The sequence below is a fragment of the Diorhabda carinulata genome, chromosome X (assembly GCF_026250575.1).
Source record: "Diorhabda carinulata isolate Delta chromosome X, icDioCari1.1, whole genome shotgun sequence".
Taxonomy (NCBI): domain Eukaryota; kingdom Metazoa; phylum Arthropoda; class Insecta; order Coleoptera; family Chrysomelidae; genus Diorhabda; species Diorhabda carinulata.
The window spans coordinates 64,492,064-64,510,721 of record NC_079472.1 but is presented as its reverse complement, the minus strand read 5'-3'; the positions used below and the strand labels follow the sequence as shown (position 1 = coordinate 64,510,721).

General features: G+C 31.9%; 1 protein-coding gene and 1 long non-coding RNA gene across 4 annotated transcripts in view; one reads left to right on the top strand and one right to left on the bottom strand.

Moving 5' to 3' along the window:
- Window positions 1–18,658, top strand: part of LOC130902529 (disintegrin and metalloproteinase domain-containing protein 11) — a 750,052-nt gene that overhangs the window by 678,962 nt on the left and 52,432 nt on the right. For all 3 annotated transcript variants that reach the window (XM_057814747.1, XM_057814746.1, XM_057814748.1), the window contains exon 16: window positions 17,579–17,717. In XM_057814747.1, the coding sequence (XP_057670730.1) occupies window positions 17,579–17,717 (139 nt within the window). The remainder of the gene's footprint in view (window positions 1–17,578; window positions 17,718–18,658) is intronic.
- Window positions 15,192–17,054, bottom strand: LOC130902533 (uncharacterized). The gene is made up of 2 exons (XR_009060410.1): window positions 16,360–17,054; window positions 15,192–16,302 (listed from the first exon to the last, which is right to left on the bottom strand). It is a non-coding gene; the product is annotated as an uncharacterized LOC130902533 (long non-coding RNA).

The following is an 18,658-nucleotide window of genomic DNA, read 5'->3' as shown; positions in this document are numbered from 1 at the left end:
GGGCGGTTTACATAAACACAGCATTTTATGAACAATCAATAGGGAAAAATCACAAAAAGAAATCGAGTGAAACACTGCAAATCTTCTACAAGAACCAACGAACAATTCAATTACATTGAAGAAATTTTACAACACACTGTGATTTCGTGTCAATACAAAAGATTTTGGTGGCAGGCCTGTAGTGTCTCTTTAGGTCATTGACACAAATAGAAATGAGTCTATAAGTTAAAAAGCAGAAAAAACAGCCAGAGGAATCTCAACTGTATTATTCTGAGAATTAAAGTCACGATTGGACAGTTCCTGCACAATTTCTTCTCATAAAGCAATCGGAAAGTCCAAGAGCAGTCGCATATTTGCACCCACAGCTCACTGCCTCAATGCTCACAGTTGATCTAATTGGTCTATGAGATCTAGATCATAGTCTTATAGCATTGGCAGTATGCGACTCACATAGAAATTGATTTCCATGTTAAACTAATGTGATTTTGAAACTCGAATTTCCTGAAGGAGAGTGGGAACCTTGTTATTATGAAATGCTTCTAACTTTAGTTTTTCTAAGCCGATTTTTATAAACTTTATGTTGTTTGGAAGGACTTGTATTAAAAAAAAGAAAATATATAAATTATAAGCAATTAAATTAGCCATGTGAATGATAGATGGCGTTGTGATTTCAGATATTATGAATCTTCTGGACAGAAGCGTTAAAAGTTTGAGTAGATCCTTCAAAAGTGAACTAAATTAGCAACAGGATAACGAGAACCGCATTTCGATAACTTCCTGATGAAGGAAAATGTTAAAAATTTCTCTCATTATTTAAAAATGTTATAAATGTAGAAACTTATTTAGTTATCGAATAACAGCATGGGATGGGACGTGGAAGTTTATTTATTTAGCCACCCAGATCTCCAGACCTAAATTGCTTAGATTTTTATTTGTGGGGCTGAACAAAAAATCCCGTTTACACCAATAAATACAGGACAAAAAATATGATTGATATAATATGACAGGCAATAGGAAATATTTCAATTGTAGAAATTGACATTTTGAACACCTGGGGCGCAACTAATTACGTAGTTAAAAATCTAAGTTCTTAATAGCTAGATTTGCTACAAGGTTTATTTAATAATTTGTTTTACTTGTTAATAATATCAGCCATATTAGATTCTTTTGATATGAGATCAAATTACTGCTGGCAGGCCAATGTAAAAACTTCCCATTCGGAATAAATTCTCAATTCCATTGTTTGTGAGCCCGCCTAATATAAGGGTTGCTACTTCAATTTTAATATAGAAAAATGAACCTAAATATTTATAATTGGGTATGGCTTCATTGTTTCCTTAGTTTTGCATGTCTTTGTATCAATAATTTTTCCATTCCAATGGAGATATCTACAAAGCATCTGATTTGAATACATCAACCACTTCTTTATGTGTAGAAAAACGTTAATCTCGTAATTTATTTTTGATCTAAGGGCAGAAGAAGGTATCACCAGGATTGTACGGCGAATGACCCATCAATTCGATGTTTCCACTGTTCAAAAACGTTTTTGTGTGAGGTGTGAGAGCTCGCAACGTCGTGGTAGAGAATGATTCGTTTGGTTCCTCCAAATACAGAATTGACCATTCTAATGGAACAATGGCGACATGTCCTGTTATTCAGGAAAAACAGGCGTTCATCTGCTTCAAAGTACTTCGTGCACAAACACCTTTTGTTGGATGTGGCTTGCCTTCAAAGACCCATACAGTTGATTACTGTTTGATTTCGGGCTCATATTCCTCACCTTGCACCATCTTATAGACGTATTTTGAAGCATCGATCGCGATTGGATTGTTTCAGGATTACTTTGCACCAACTGAAAGGTGTTTTTAATTAGTGATTGTGTAATTATGCGGTATCCAAATCTTATTGACAACCAAATATTGAATGTATGCGAGTGGAACTAATGCCCAAATATACTTCAATCTCACGGTATGTCTCATGATGATCTTGCTAGTCGCAGCGAGTTGATCAGCACACTGCTGTTGGTTTAATCCACGTCGAATGTCATAGAAAATCATCGCATGAGAAAGTTCGTGGTTTATTTCCATTTTTTGACCAAAATGGATATATGAAATATCTGTAAATAACTCAAATAACACTCGTATGACTCTTGATACATTTTGGTATATACAGATTGGTGTTACCGTATCTCAAAACTTAATAGTAACCCTCATAGCCGTTTGAGCGATAATTCTCGTCTTTTGTACATTTTTAAAGATATCTCGAGACAGAAAAAAAAATATGAACATTGAATCTTTATTTTGAATTTATATATTTTATATGGCTGAAAAACAATATCAAGTTTATAAAAGTCGGCTAAGGAAAACCGTATTTATATGCATTTTTCCATATTTTTCCATTTTTCCAGTCAACTCCACCTCTTATTTGGAGGGATAGACTAAGCCTTGTGAAATGGAGAATACGCAAAATTTGTTGAAGAATTTGATTATCATAATAAAGTGAATTTTGAAAAATTTACTGCCACCCCGTAAAGTATCTTTTCTCATTTATCACGGATTTTCACAAAACTGTTTTTTCTTTTCTGTATATAAATTTTAATTCTGGTTGTATATAATTATGAAATATAGTATTCTTATGTATATAAACTATCAAATAAAATATCAACTTTGGAAGTTTTAAATTGTGTATATTCTCGAACATAATCCAGTTTTCTACAAAGTTATATCCACTAAAAATTCAATTTAGCTTCTATAGAATCCAATACATCATCCAATGTTATTTTTTGTTCGAAAATTGTAATTTATATTAGCAACTAACTTCTCCAATATCATCAAAATATAGTAACGATACTTTCTAATATCATATGATCTATCAAATCAACATTATATCACTGTAATTCATGTTTGTTGATTTTTTTGTCTAATAATTGATTTTTCATACATTTTTTAAGAAAATTTTTGAGTTGGTTTCAGTCGGTTCGATATTTTTAACGAGTACGTACACAGAGCAGTAACGGTATCAAAATCACTGCATATAAATACCGAGAAAAAAATGTTTCAGTGGAAAACAAAAACATAAAATTAAGGTATGACTGTTAAGTGATAAACTGGATTTCAATGCAACGATTTTCTAAATATAAAATCCATTTACTGTAAGAAAATAATAATAAGAAAAAGAAATATATTTTCAATTATATTACCCTTTTATTATTATAAATAATAGTCCACGAACCAAGGTTTTTAGCCTGGCATTAAAGCCAATAGAAATAATTTTTGGTGTAGGAGCAGTTTCTGAACACAATTGTTGCACACGAGCACGTATGGGGCAAGATCAGGACTAGGCTCATAATTTGTTGCTATTTTGTTGCTAATTTGTTGTTAATTTTATTGCTTGTGGCAGTACCGAGGTGATGCGTGGCCCCGTAGCGTAATATTAAGTTGCGTCAGCCATATAACATTTCGGTAATGAGAAAAGCTAAAACCTGACAGCATATTTTGTTGCTATAAGATGGTCTGGTCCAAAAATTCACAAAACAGCCCCTACCCACAAAACACACCCCCTGCTTTTGCGATATTGAGATGTGGCAGCCATTTACATATTTCTGTATCGAAAAGAGCTACGAATACGGACCAGACAGAAAATTTTATTGCTAATATGTTACTGTAAAGTCTTATCACAAAAATTCCAACTCCTAAACGTACAACTCACTAAAAATTTTAATCCCCTGTGATTAATAAGAACCTTCTAGTCACCGATTTAATGACGTATTAGTTCTCAGGATTCGGGGCTGTTTTGGGAATTTTCAATGGCTGCCGCAGCTCAATATCGCAAAAGTAGGGGATAGATTTTGGAAATTTTTAGATCATAATATCTAAAAGCAACGGATTAGCAACAAAATATGCCGTCCGGCCCGTATTTGTAGTTATTTTTCTTATAGAAATATGCAAAATGGCTACCGCATCTCAATATCGCAAATACAGGGGGTGTGTTTTGCGGGTTGGTGCTGTTTTGGGAATTTCCGAATCATAACAACTTAAAGCAACAAATTAGCAACAAAAAATGTCAAAAAAAATTAATATTTGGGCAACAAATTAGCGACAAAATAGCAACAAATTATGAGCCCAGTTCGGACCGTGCATTATTAAATGGCTGCCGCGGCTCAATATAAGTCACGGGAGCGTCTATGGAAACTGGAAACTATGGAAATCCCCGGACAATTGGTATTTTGTCAATAACGTGGAAGGAGTTGAGAATTTCAATTCAATATTTGCACACACTTGTAGATTGTAGAAATCTGCACAAAATGGTACATTTCCGATATAATGAGCTATAATTCGTAATATCAGATCCACGTGTTAAAAACTCGGGATACTGAAATCTCTTCCTTCTTCTTGGGTGAAAAGTCCCAAAGTAAAAGAAATTTTAAAGAAAAATCCTTCAGCAAATGATATGTACACCTGATAAGTGCCGTCAATAGTGGTCTCTATTTGTTATCCAAAGCTGAAATAATTTTGTTTGATAAATAAACAATTTTACTAAGTTTTGATATTTTAATGGATTATTTTAACAAGCAGAGTTTGTTCACATTTCCGAGTTACAATCATTGATCGCGATTGTCATTCCGAATCTCCCTATTCTTCATCTTTCGGCAACATTTGCAACTTCCGTGTAACAGTTTTAAAAATATTGTACAACCATACACACTGGTGTCATCACTTAAGTCAGCCGCCCCAATAAACTCAGCAACACTCGAATTCGGAGGCACTTGTTAGGTGATGAGGTTGAGAACAATATGTCTTAGAACCTGGAGGCCTCATCCAGATCAAAAAAAATGCTATATTCTTGCCTATTCTTTATCTTTCGACAACAACTTCCATGCAACAGTTTTAGCATCGTTTAAATGACATTTTGATATATATTGGTCGATTTCCAACACTTGTCTGATTTGAGCTCACTTCGAACTCTATTCATCAAACTCTTCGAAAATATTGTACGACCATAAACACTGGTATCGTCATTTAAGTCAGCCGCCCCAATAGACTCGGCTAACACTGGAATTCGGAGGCACTTGTTAGTAGGCCTCTTCAAGATCAAAATGCTGATAGTCCGCAACAGCGTCTCATCCTCTACAAGGCCTAGATTCATCCCTCTTTGGAGTATTTTTCGCACTGCTGGAGCACGGCTCCAAAGCATACTCTGAGGAGGTTCGAATCAAAACTACCACTGTAGATGCTTTTCCGATCTGGTCAACATAATTCCATCCAGAGCAATATCTGTAAGACTCGACAGCTCGCCTGCAGACGAACAGAATTTTGGATTTATAGGATAATTTGGTAAGTCGATCCTGAGTAATCAGCTACCAAGGCATATCTTTCCCGAACATTACCACATACAGAAGTTCAAGGTCAATATCCACAGGCATCTCAATTTTAATAGGGTTTACCCTCTTGTGGTTGCATTCTACATAAAAAAATATTTCTTTGGATACTGTATCAAGATTGCTTATCATATAGGGCGATTTAGATATATCAACTGTTTAGTAGGCGTATAATTTTGAGTGAATAAACGTCATCATTATTATTCTTATTTAAATTTCATTATCAATAAATCAGTTGCATTGAAAATAGTTGATGTTTTACGTACAGTCATACCTTATAATTACGTTGAAATTGTTATTTCACAGATGCCGATAATGCTGACAACATTAGTACTTTATATCTGGTTATACTCATGGTCGGCGTCGTTGCACTGGTTTTTGCTTGTTTTACTGTATTGGCAGTTTGTTACAGGTAGTAAAATCATTTTAAAAAAGAAAATTCTATCGTTGTTTCTTTCAAACAAGCTGAAATTTCGCACCAAATCATGGATTTCGTATAATCGCCTAAAATATATGTTGTTTGGTAAATTTGACATGAAGATTGGTGTTTGCAGCAGTGTATTTTGTGTATATTGCCTTGGATTAAATTGTAATGTATCTCATAACAGATATAGAATGAAAAATCCACCGGAATATCGCAATATTTTCCCTCATTTTTTATTCGTAGATACATTAATACATTTATTTACATTCATTTTTTTGTTTGTTTATTCTTACTTTATGTAATTGAAAGAGATAATCAATATCATTATGTGAAGTAATATTTTTAAAAAGGATTACTGTTTGTATTAGTACAATCTGAAAATTTCCAATCTACAAGGGTAAATTACACACCATAAATTATAATGGACTTGCTCCAATTCAATATTATTCCTCATTGTGGCTATTCTACTCATTAAAATCGAAATTGATCAGTATTAAAATCTTAGCACGGCTTTGAAATACGAGAAACAACAATTTGAAACTGACCGAATTTTGTGTTAATGTAATGAAAAGTTACAATTTTCTCATAGAAATTATATGAAATTATCGAGAAAATATGAGATCACAAATATCACAAAAATGATAAGTTTATGATAATGCGAAAATAAAATAAGGAAAATAAAACAAAACTATAGTAGCTGAGAAACACAAACAACACGGAGAATGAGAAAAGTTTAACCTAAAAAACGACGAAGAAAAAGTACATAAACCAAATAAAACAGCAGGAGCTGATGAAATTAACAATGATCGTTCAAAACTTGGAGAAGAAGCACTACTGAAAAAAATATATAATTGAAAGAAAGTGCCTTCAAAAAAAGGAGAGAACAATGGATATTTAAATTAACAAAAATTTACTTCTTTTTTCTTCCAAGTCTTTTTCCTTCTTCAGGTCATATCTTCACCCTTTTACTGCAGATTTAACTACAGGAAAGATATGGAGCTCGTACGTTGCAAGATCCGGCGAATAAAGTGGATGGTCTAAGACTGAGATGTTGTACTTGTGCACACAATTTTCGAATGTTAAAAATTGCCGCACACATACTGTGTCAATTCCTATAGATTCAGCAATCCACGAATACCGAAACAACGGTCAGATTGAACAATATTGCCGAGATTTTCGATTCTTTAATCCGCTTCTAACATTAGGTTGTCACTCTACATATTTCGGAAAGTCAACTAAAAACACAAGAATATCTGCTGTGTCAATCGTGTCAATCTTGTGGTAGTTCCTAGATATTCTAATGCCCTGTGAAATAAACTCCCCAAATCTCGTACCTAAGTGACAAAAGAGCCTTTTTAAATATATAGAGATAAGAAATCAATTGAGGCTGATGGTCGGTTGATTTCTGGCCACTAGTAAGAATAACATTCCATTCCATGTCCATTGTTCAACCGCGCTCGCTTCTAGGATGTCAAAAGAATATCCTAGGAAGTAGCGTGCACAAAGGCACATCGAAATCAAAGAATTTTGAGAACAATGACAGGTTTTGAAACCAAGTTTATATTACGATAATAAATTTGAGTTTTCAATTGTAAAACCAAACAAAACAACATGTGAAGGTATGCAAGAAGGCGAGCGAAAAGATTTATTGTTATATACAGACTAACCTTTGTGGTCATGTTTCTTTTGGTTTTTTCATCTTCATTGTATTATTTCTATTAGAATTACACTGAACAGTTTCGTAATTCATATTCAATTTTCATCACCTACCTAAAAATCTGCTGGAGGAATTCGATGTCCTGTGTGACTCTTATCAAAGCACATAATCTTGGAATGCTTGGTATTTCTACCCAAAATTTTGGGCAGGAAGATTTTTAACCCCCTTTCTAAATTATAGCCCCGCGACTTTTGGTCGTCAATGGTGTTTTGTCTTCCATACCTCAATTGTACCTTCTCCAAATGGGCAAATTTCTTTCGTGATCGACCCCTACTCCGTGCTCCAGCTTTTTGTTATACTGTAATACTAATTCGTTAATGTTACATCATTGTCTTCTTTTTCTGTCTAGTTTTTTTCTGAGATTCGCACAAGAATTATCATCTCTTTGGTCTCCAAGAACTGTTTCATTTTTAATCTGGTCTGGCCTTGTTTTTGATATCTGGTATCACCTGTTTGTAAATGCGGAAGCTGAATTAGCTTCCTCGGCAAGTAAACAATCCAACATGTTTTGTAGATCTTCGTAAAAAGCTTCCTATCGTGTTGGCGTTTTTTATTAATTTGTTTACATCCTCCTTGGTTAGCTCTTTTATCTTTGTTAACTTCCATGTACAAGGATAGTTCCAGAAGTACCTGGTCTGACTAGAGATGGCGATAATTGCTTGACAAATACCACTGTATTAGAAAGTAGAAAAAATCGTCTACTTAAAGCGTGCGAGTCAGTAGACATAATAAGTATTTCTAAAAATGCCTTCACCGTATATTAACTGAAAATTCGGATATAATAAAATTGTGCGCAAGACGGATACCGCGTTTGACAACAAAGATGTTTCCATTGAGTTTCACAGAAATAAAGCTAAATTGTTGAAGAGTTCCATTACCAAGGATGAAACGTGAGTCCGTTCCTTCACAAGCGAAACAAGAGAAAAATCAAAACAATGGACTAAAAAGGAAGAACTGGCTCTAAAGAAGGCAAAGACCGTTCCATCTGTGGGCAAAGTAATGGCATCCGTTTTTTGAAATGCGCTTAAGATAATTTCCATTGACTAGAATGAAATTATCAACGGTGAATATAATGCGAACTTATTGCAACCTTTTAGCAAAGAAATCAAGTAAAAACAGTCGCAATCGACTAATAAGACAGCGTTGTTTAATCAAGACAATGCACCAGCTCACACATCCGTTACTGCAATGGTCAAAATTGATAAATTACATTTTGAATTGCTATCTTCGCTAGATTTAGCCCCCTCGTATTATTTACTGTTCCTAGATTCAAAGATTTGGCTCGGTGGTCAAAGATTTTCCAACGATGAAGAGGTGATGTCCGCAGTTCTTGCTATTCTTCACGATTCTTATTATAGAAAGACTGTTGAACTTAAGGGCATTAGAATAAATAATATTAATCTTAAAATTATTGTCTCTTTGTTGGACCAGGTACTTCTGGGACCATCCGAATATTTAAATGTGTAGTTTCCAAATCTTTTTGCTCTTTGCCTTTTTTCAATATTTTCTTGATGCCGCAAATCATGATATTCCTCTCTTTAAATTCTTCGACCACCTCTTGATCTATGTTATTGACGTTATGTTGCGAGTGGCTTTCTTTGCGTGAGTTCTCATCGTTGAATGAGACCATACTGGAAGAAAATTAATTTCGACCACTCATATAAAGCAAAAAACGTAACAAACTAGTAGGAGAAAACAAAATTAGAATTGCAGAAGAACGGACTCTGGGAATCAAGAAGTTAATACCAAGAAAGACAGAAATCCAGATGGAAGAACCAAATATAAAAATTCTGAAACTACTACATGCCGTCAATTGGAAGAAAATAGTCGAAAAAAAGAGGAAATTTTCATTAATACACGGAGGAAAACTATAATATTAGACCTAGTGCAAAGAGTTTTGCTCTAAAACTGGCGAAACAAGGAGAATTCTTCAGATCAGTGAAACCTTGATCATACTACGATCCAAGTCAGGACCAAGAAAGAATCTCCATTTTAGTAATAATACTTATAGTACAGGTGAAACCCGAAATTAAATTGGGCGTTTCTAACTTTCTAGATTCTCAGAGGTTTTCGTAGTGGAATTCAAGTTTCAATTCAAATCCAATTTGTGATAGAAATTTTGAGGTTGGGAAATAATTTTACCGTTTTTGTACAGAATATTGTGCTCCACATTTTTTCCCGGCAGTTTGTATCGAAATCTTCATAGTTTTCGAGTTATCCGCAATTAAAAATGTTTTTGAGTACATGAACTCATTTTACGAAGAACATTTTGAGGTTAGGAAAAAATGCTTGAGGAATAATCAATAAAAAATTTTGTGCTGTACATTTTTTTGCGAATTTCTCGTAGTTTTACGTGTTATTCGTGTTTCAAAATGTTTTTGAGTGTAAAAACTTATTTTAAGGTGAAAATTTTGAGATGATCACTTTTTTGTAGAGAATTTTATATTCTACATTTTCTGTTATGTTAGTTTTTCTCCGAATTCCTCTTAGTTTGCAAGTCATTCGTGTTTCAAAATTTTTTTTAGTTCAAGTCTCAAAATTTCGAAAAACCGTGCCCGTAATTTTATTAAGAGCTGCTAGATCTATTCAGAATCTAGAAAATCGAAACCGCCCAATGTAATTTAAAGTTTTAGCCCAAATTTGCCTGTACTGCAATAAGTATTGAAGTTTAAATCTTGACAAACATAAATATTTGGTGGACTATCTAAGCGTAACCACCAAAATTGACTATAATCAAATACTTGAAAAATAAAAGTCCTTTTGAGATGAAAAATCACTTTTAATATATGGAAACAGTGCAAGAACTAAGAGAATCGGGGAATCAGCAAATATCAGACGAATTTGTACATGAAGAAATCCATAAAATTTCCTGTTTAAATTAATACTTAAAATTTGGTGGATGCACATACATTATAATTACAAGAAACCAAATTTATTGAAAATGATTTTACTTAACAAGATTTTTTCCACTTTTTCATACAAGGTACTAATGAAAATAAAATCCAAAAATATGAGTTAGAACACATAATTCGTTCATAAATTAATAAAGAAATTTAAACTAAATACAGAAATCTCTGTGGTCGCTATATTTAGTAATTAACTAACCTTAAATTAAACAGAAAAGGATTTCAGAGGAATTTTTGGAGGCAGTATCCAAATATAGTCAAAATCATTTCAACAACTATTTTGTTACTCATGAGCATCAGAATTCGACAGATTAAACTTTCAAGTTATCCACAATGATTAATCTTACATTCACATTGTCTGACGTATGTTTCGATAAATTTCTTATCGTCCTCAGTGATCAAACTACTTATCAAAACACATATCTAACAATGTGGATCCATTTGTGTGAAAATATTTTTGTTAAATTATTTTGAATGCTTATAAATTTTCACTTATCATTATTTACAAAATATCAAGTGTCAGTACCAAAAGTTATGTATACTTTTTCATCGCTTATTTACTCCAATCCGTTTTTATTTCCGTTTTCTTCGAAGCTTTTTGAATTTCTAATATGAAGATGGATTTTTCATTCAAATATTCTATGATTTTTACTGTGCACATATTGTATAGTGTTGATGATATGCTGTGTGTACTGTACATATCAATATTGTGGTTCACTTTTGTATATAAAGAAGTTGTGGTATATATTGAAGCCAAAAACAGGAGCTAATTGCTTGGCAAAACGTTGTATTTGTAATTCAAGTACTTTTTATCATCAAGGAACTTATCACTCATCATAGATACACGGTGTCAATTAGAAAATTTACCTTCTTTATTTCGATTCTAATATTCACATTTTTGATTTAATTACATACAAATATAAAATAGCGGGAGGAGATACAACCCTTTAAAGCGAAATGGGGGTTTATTGATACTTTATTATCAATATTTTTGCAAAAGTAACAAATTTTTTTGAAATATATCAATTATTAGAAAATTTCTAAGATTTTGAAGAATCACTAGCTGAAGTTTTTGAAAGTAGCGGTTATTCTTATGAAATTTTCCATGTTATTAACCTTAGTCTTATAAACAACCAATTTGAGATGCCACTATAAAAAACTAGGTAAAGTTAAGCCATCGTGGTGGTAACTTTTGCTACTAAGAAACTGTTTGTTTCAAATCGACAAATTATCAAGCTCCATCTTAATAATATCGATGAAATCCTCTGCAAATTTATTATTTCTTGAATCAATTGAATTTTATTACAAAGATTTTATTCAACCAATATAAATCCAGTTATACTATGTTCAACAATATCAAACAATCAATTTCTGCGGATACTGTGAATGGTTTTTTTCAAAGTATCAAAAATTTCGCTTTTCAATGATAAATCAAGAGGCATTTCAACAAAATTTACAAAAATCGAATCCCCTTTTCAACCTGGACGACAAAGAAACATTATACTTTATTTAAAAAAGATTTTTTCCTCAATAATTGTGTCAAATTTTAGCATATGGAGACGATTTTGTCCTAATTACTGATAAGAAACATAAAAGAAAATGTATTGAGAAAACTGACAACAAAAGGAAAAGAGATGAATATAAAGAATAAACGGAAATAAAACAAAAATAATAAATTATGATGAAGCAGTTCAGAAAAAAAAAACACTAAAAATAGGAGATTATAAATTTTCAGATGTACTAAATTTCAAATATATAAAAATAATGATTAACAGTAGCAAGAAAAAATCAAAAATAAAAGATAATATATTTGGTTGACTACCTGATCTAAGTCACAGTGACTTTTTCCTCTCATCTAACCTCAATGAGTCAATTTGAGGACAGAGATTCTCAACAGTCTAGAACAATTATCGCATACGTTAACAACTCTATTGAGGATGAAGTCAGCAATCATTATTTAGAAGAGTCGCTGTACTAAGTGTATAGACTCGAAAATAGGTTATAATATAAAATAAAAACGACCATGAAAAAAGGACTTATTGCTTTGTATTGTCAAAAACTTGTCAGATAATTCCATATTCAGCCATCATGACCAATAAAAATCCTTTCAATTCTCTATATTATGTAAATTATTTCATTAAATAATATTTGCTTTAATTTTATGATGCAGTAAATTTACAACTCTCAATATAAAAACCCTTGCCAACAATTTTGTTTGATCTACCATTATCAAATTGCTGAATATCCTTCTTTTTTAAAGCATTCAAATATATTCGAAATAACTTTCTATATCTAAATTTTTATTATTAAATTCATTCTTACTACATTGTGCAATTTCATAGTCTTCAATCGTTTATGGTCTAAAGAACGCCTTATTACTATTTATTAGAAGGAATTCATGAAGTAAATTAATCTCACTTAGCCAAACCGACTATCTTCTTCAATTGATATTGGAAGAACTATAATAATCATAATCTTTTGAAAATAAATTTATAGAAAAACGAAAGATAACATACATGAAAACACCATCGTCTTATTCCTAATATTACAAAAGTGAATATGCATCCAATTATAGGTTTCAAAGCTACCATTCCATAAAAACTTTCAATCGACATAATCCAAAGTCTTTTGGTAGTCCAAGAACTACAAAAACTTTCAATTTTTAATACTTTGTGTACGTTAACTTTTCCATGATATTTATTTGGTTTCATAATAGATTCTATATGTTTAATAGTTATTTTTGAGCAGTTATCAATGATTTATCCTCTAGCACAAATTTTGCACTAAATTTTGATACTAATAATCTATTCATGTGTTGAAATAGCAAAAAGTGCAAACACCACAAACCTCATTAACCTAATAATTGAACTGCTAATGAGAATTAATGGTAGACAGCTACTAAAGGGGAATGAATAATTTTCAAACCAAAAACCATAGACAAATGAAACAACACATCAGCTGATCGCGTTCTCCCATTGGATTAACTTAATCAGTTTCCGAATAATCAGATCATGATCGATTTAACTCGATCATGGTTTTCGAAATCCATACAAGTAGGAAAACACTTTATGTATCCCATAATCTCATTTAACACACTGTTCATGAAAGAATGTCTATTTATGAATATATGATAATTTTAATAATTTGAAATGTCTATGTGAGTGAAAGTTTTTGTTTCAATTAAGCAAACGAAAATGTGTTGATAAGGTATGATTACAAGAACAACGATGCCAGAAGCAATTGCATAATATGTCAAAGCTATGAATCATATATACATACAGAACTTGAGATAAATCAATTCATATACTATGGAATTTCAAATAGATCTAGTGAAAGAAGTTTTATACCATATTTCGGATAAAACTTGATGATTAGATGAGGGTTTACTATTTTTTATTCCTTAGAAGTGTAAATTATAAGAAATTTAACAAAATAGAACGGTATATCAATTACTTATAGTACAGTAAATAAGGAGAAAAATCTAGTATTAATTCTAAATTATATCGATCAATTTATGTGATACTATCAAATAATTTACGAATTTGTTTATTGAATCATAAATTGACATTAAAGATGAGAAATTTCATATCAAGAGGTTAATTAAAAATTATTGAACAGACAGACAATGAAGAAAGTTTTTATTCCATGGAATGACAGTGTATCAAACTTTTTAGAGTATCAAGACAATATTTTCCAAATTGAGCTTTCCTGTCATCGTTAGACATGATGTTTGACAGTTATACAATATAAATCACCATAAAAAAATTTAGTGACACATTTTAATTTCGTGTCAAAAATTGCTTTTTGTAAATCAATTAGTACGTTTAATTTTCCAATGAAGAAAAATACTATTGAGCTTATTCCAATCTACATAGACTCAATATCAAAAAAATATATACGGGATGTATTATTAAAAATAATTAGGTCATATTTCGAAATATATTTATTGACTTATATTTTGCATAAAGCTTTTTTATTATACAGAGTGTTTTGATGCGACAAAATTCACGAGACAATTGCTCGAATGAATTTAAGATGGGTCTTTCCGATACCAAAATTTCCCCAGCCCACCCCTTTCCGAAATATCACCTATAAAAGATGGTGACTAATATCGAGTTTTTATTTTTTTTTTCTCTAAAATTTAAGAAATGCTAGAAATTCTGTAATTTTCCTTGCACTCGCAAAGAACTAACTATTTGTTCAATATTCCTGTTACGTTATACGCGGGTGAAATTAGCAACCCTCCCTTACTTCAAGGCATATATCGTTAATCTTATAACATCTTTACTATTTTCTACTCAATTTATTTTAAAAAAAAATATAAATCATGATGTCAATTTTTTTCTCTACAGCTATTGGTTTTGATTTAAGAATTCAACGATAAAAAAAATTTTTAAATAAATCAACGATTTTGATATGAAATAAAGTGAGGGTTGCTAACTTCACCCCCGTGTAATGTAACAGGAATATTGAATAAATACCTGTAGTTAGTCCTTTGCTAGTGCACTAAAACTACAGAATTTCAAGTTTCTGGCTTCACTTAAATTTATTTGGTTATAGGAAACACCCATCTTAATTCCATACGAGCAATCACCTCCTGAATTTACAAACACCCTGTATATTATACTGGTGAACAGTGGTTTTATTGCCCTCCATGTAAAATCGATATTGGATATATTAATTTATAGAACTAGCGATGGTTTTTAAGGATTTGCTTTCGTTTTTTTTTTAATTTTTATTTTCATTTGACATTCTAAACACGAAACATACTAATATATTTGTTTTATTACGAAATATTATAAAGCAACGAAGTAAATAAATCGAAAAATATTCAGAACATATATAATATCTCAATAAAATGCATTTAATTTACCTCCATTTCATATTTTTCTTCTTAATAATATGCCACCCACACAAGGGGAAATAAATTCTTCAATTATTAAGGGTTTTTCTTAAAATCTTGAAGCTAACATTTCTGATCCTCGTTTTGATCCTTGTATTAGATTATGTACTTAATCACTGAGTTTTTTTTGAGAAAAATATCTGAAGTAAATGTTCATTTCCACTAGTAGACTGTACCGCTTTCTGCAATATTGGGAAATTTTCAGTGGGTGAAACAAAACGTTTTGTAAACTGTAGCTCTGGACGTCCCCACATTTAATTTCGATAAAAATATTTTCTATGTATTATCCAAAAGTAATAATCATGAAAATAAATCTTAAGCTTCATCCAGATCATAGGAAATAGAATCCAGGAGGGTATCCTTTTTTCCACAACCGTAAAGACACAGAACTTACAAACTTCTTGAGGAACCAATGATTTACCTTGTTTAACTTTTTAATACTGAAATAATCAAAAAAATTCTCCCTTACAAAGTCTATATAATTTTCTTGTATTATAAAATCACTACAAATATAACAAAATAATCATTTCGGTATTTACACTTCCTCTATAACAAATTAGTGATTCAAAAGACAATATAAGAATATTGAATAATCATTCAATAAATTAAAGTATTAACACATGACAACTTATCAAGAATCACATTTAGGTCACTGACATCTGCAGAGTAAAACGTAAAGGAGCCTGAAAATTGAAAAATACATTACAAAACAATCATTCTCAAACTAAAGAAATCATATTTAATAACATGTTTGGCTTCCTAGAGCTCAAATCATATCACGACAACGCCGTGACATTCTTCTGATTATGTCCTCCAAGTAATTTAGGTCCAAATTCTCCTAGTCAGTAATAATCAGCATTTGCATTTGTTGAAGGTATGCTGGTATCAAATTTGTAGATCTCCATCTTCAGTAAATATTATCCCATACATGATCAATAGGGCTTGAGTCCTGGCTGCGTGCGAGCTAGTCTGTAACTACAATATTTACCTCTTGAAAGTACTGGTATCATCATCAATTAACACAGTCATTACCTACAAAAGAAGGACATATAGATCCAAAATCTCTAAGTAGTTGATGATCCTGTATCTATTCTATGTGGTCGCTGATAGATATTCCACCCCATAACATGATAAACCCTCCTCCAAAATTTGTTGAAGGTCCTATGTTACTTGGAAATTACCCACCATTTCCTAACACATCACTCACAGATTCTGAAGTTAGTTTCAGCTAACTCTTGTTCGTAAAGCTTGCAACCTCAGAAATTTATTGTCTGCTGGTCGACCCTGCACTGGTCTTTTATGATATCTTTCAGTCTTTGGTTATCTTGCAACTACCGGAGACACAGTTGACTGATTAATTTCTAGTATATTGGCAGCGTACTTCTGACTGCGCTCGTCTTCAATAACAATTTGCGCCTTTGTTGAATTCAAATTTCTGATTACAAACTGTGTATTCTAATTGAGTAAGCAAAATTCAATTAACATTCCTTCAATTTTTTTTCAAATCAAACTAATCGATGTTTATCTTTAGTTTTTGTAATTTTGATAATGCAATAATAATAAAATTCTACTGAAGGTAATTTCGAGAGCAATGTTAGTGCCTTGAAGTTTATAAATCCTCGAAGGACCATCAAAATATGGAATAAATCATATGTTATTGCCTTGAATGCTTTAAAATCCTTTTCGAAAGTCAAAAAATGTCAATTGTCAATCATCTTTCACAGAATAAATCAGGTTATCCAGCTTTCAAACACACAGCTACCTAATTGTAAAGTTGGTTGTCTAATGTATTAAAATATTTTGCAAAGATATCGAGGGCAACAAAACAATTTTCATTTTAAGAGGTGATTTATAGTGAAAAATTCAATGAACTTATTTTAAATCTCAAATATATTCTACAAGTTTTTTTTAGAAGTACACAATTTTTAGTTGGCAACACTGATCAATTCGACAATCCATTTACCAACTGATCTGTTCAATTTGGTTAGAGATATCGATTTATGGATTCAATATTCAAGCTAGTGTAACTACTTATTATAGATTCGATTTGGAAACTTATTTATAAAACCAAGCAATAAGTGAAATAGATGTGAATCATAGTTTTGTTTCTGTGACACTAACCGCATAGCAAAGTGTCTTATTTGGTGCTTTCCTTCTCTTTATGTGTCTGTCTACCGCCTGCTGTGTATGTGCATGCGATGGCTGCCCGTGGATGACGTCAAACCGACTCCGGCCGATTATCGCCGAACAGAGGATTATCACGGCTCTAATACGATCTTTCTCGTGAGCACTCTCATGTCGGTGGTAGGGGGTGTGTTCGTTGTATTTGCTACAATGGCCCTTTGCTACAGGTCAGTCGTAGTACACAAAAACTTCTCGCTCTGTCTAAGGTTAGTGCGCAGGCTATAAACCAGGTAGAAATCCACGTTTTTTTCTCAGCATCCGTATACATTTTTTATTTTAAAAATTGCCATTTTTTTATTTTATTAATTGTTGAAAACGCTTAAATTCAGTTGCGTTGTTGCAAAATTATTAACTAATCGAATGTCAAAACTGAAAACCTGAATACTCACAGGCGACTACACAACAAAATAAACAAGGTTCTTAATCTACTTTTGTATATTCCAAATCAAACTAAATCACGTGATAATTTTTTTTCAAAATTTTAATGTCAGTAATAAATTTGAAAGTAATATTTTTATTTCAGATTCCATAGAAGTTTTCAGTTTTTTCATTGTTTTTAAAAAGTATTTGTCGACTTTCTGGAAATTTCATTTTGCCTTTTGAGCTCTTTAGATGCCTGTTTGTACTCAAAAAGTGGCTTTGTTCAAAATCTCTTTAAAAAAAATGTATGATAAAATTATAAAAGAATTGTTGTACTTTCGTACCCACACGATTTATAATCTCATTGAAACTCGCTAATTTGGCGTTTTCAAGATTGTATAATCCCTTTATCGAGATCTTAGATATCGGAAATTGATACTTCCGGTTTCATTGGGACTTTTAACTTTCTGTTCGGCTTTTTGAACTAGATTTATCAATTAGACGGAACGGCTGCTCTTTTTGATTAGAAAAACATATCCCATTCCATAGGAAAGTAATTTTTCTAGTCTAATTATCGGCCATGTAATATAACGTGGCCTTAGCTAAACCAAACGCAGCTTAAGCGAAGCTAAAGTGCTTCTAACTCAATTCAAGCTAGAGTAAATTTAACCTAATTGAAGGTCAAGCGATCTTAGATTAAACTAAAGTGAACGTAACCTAATCTAAGCTACAGTAAACTTAAACTAATCGAACCTAAGCTAATCGAAGCTAAAGTAAACCTAACCCT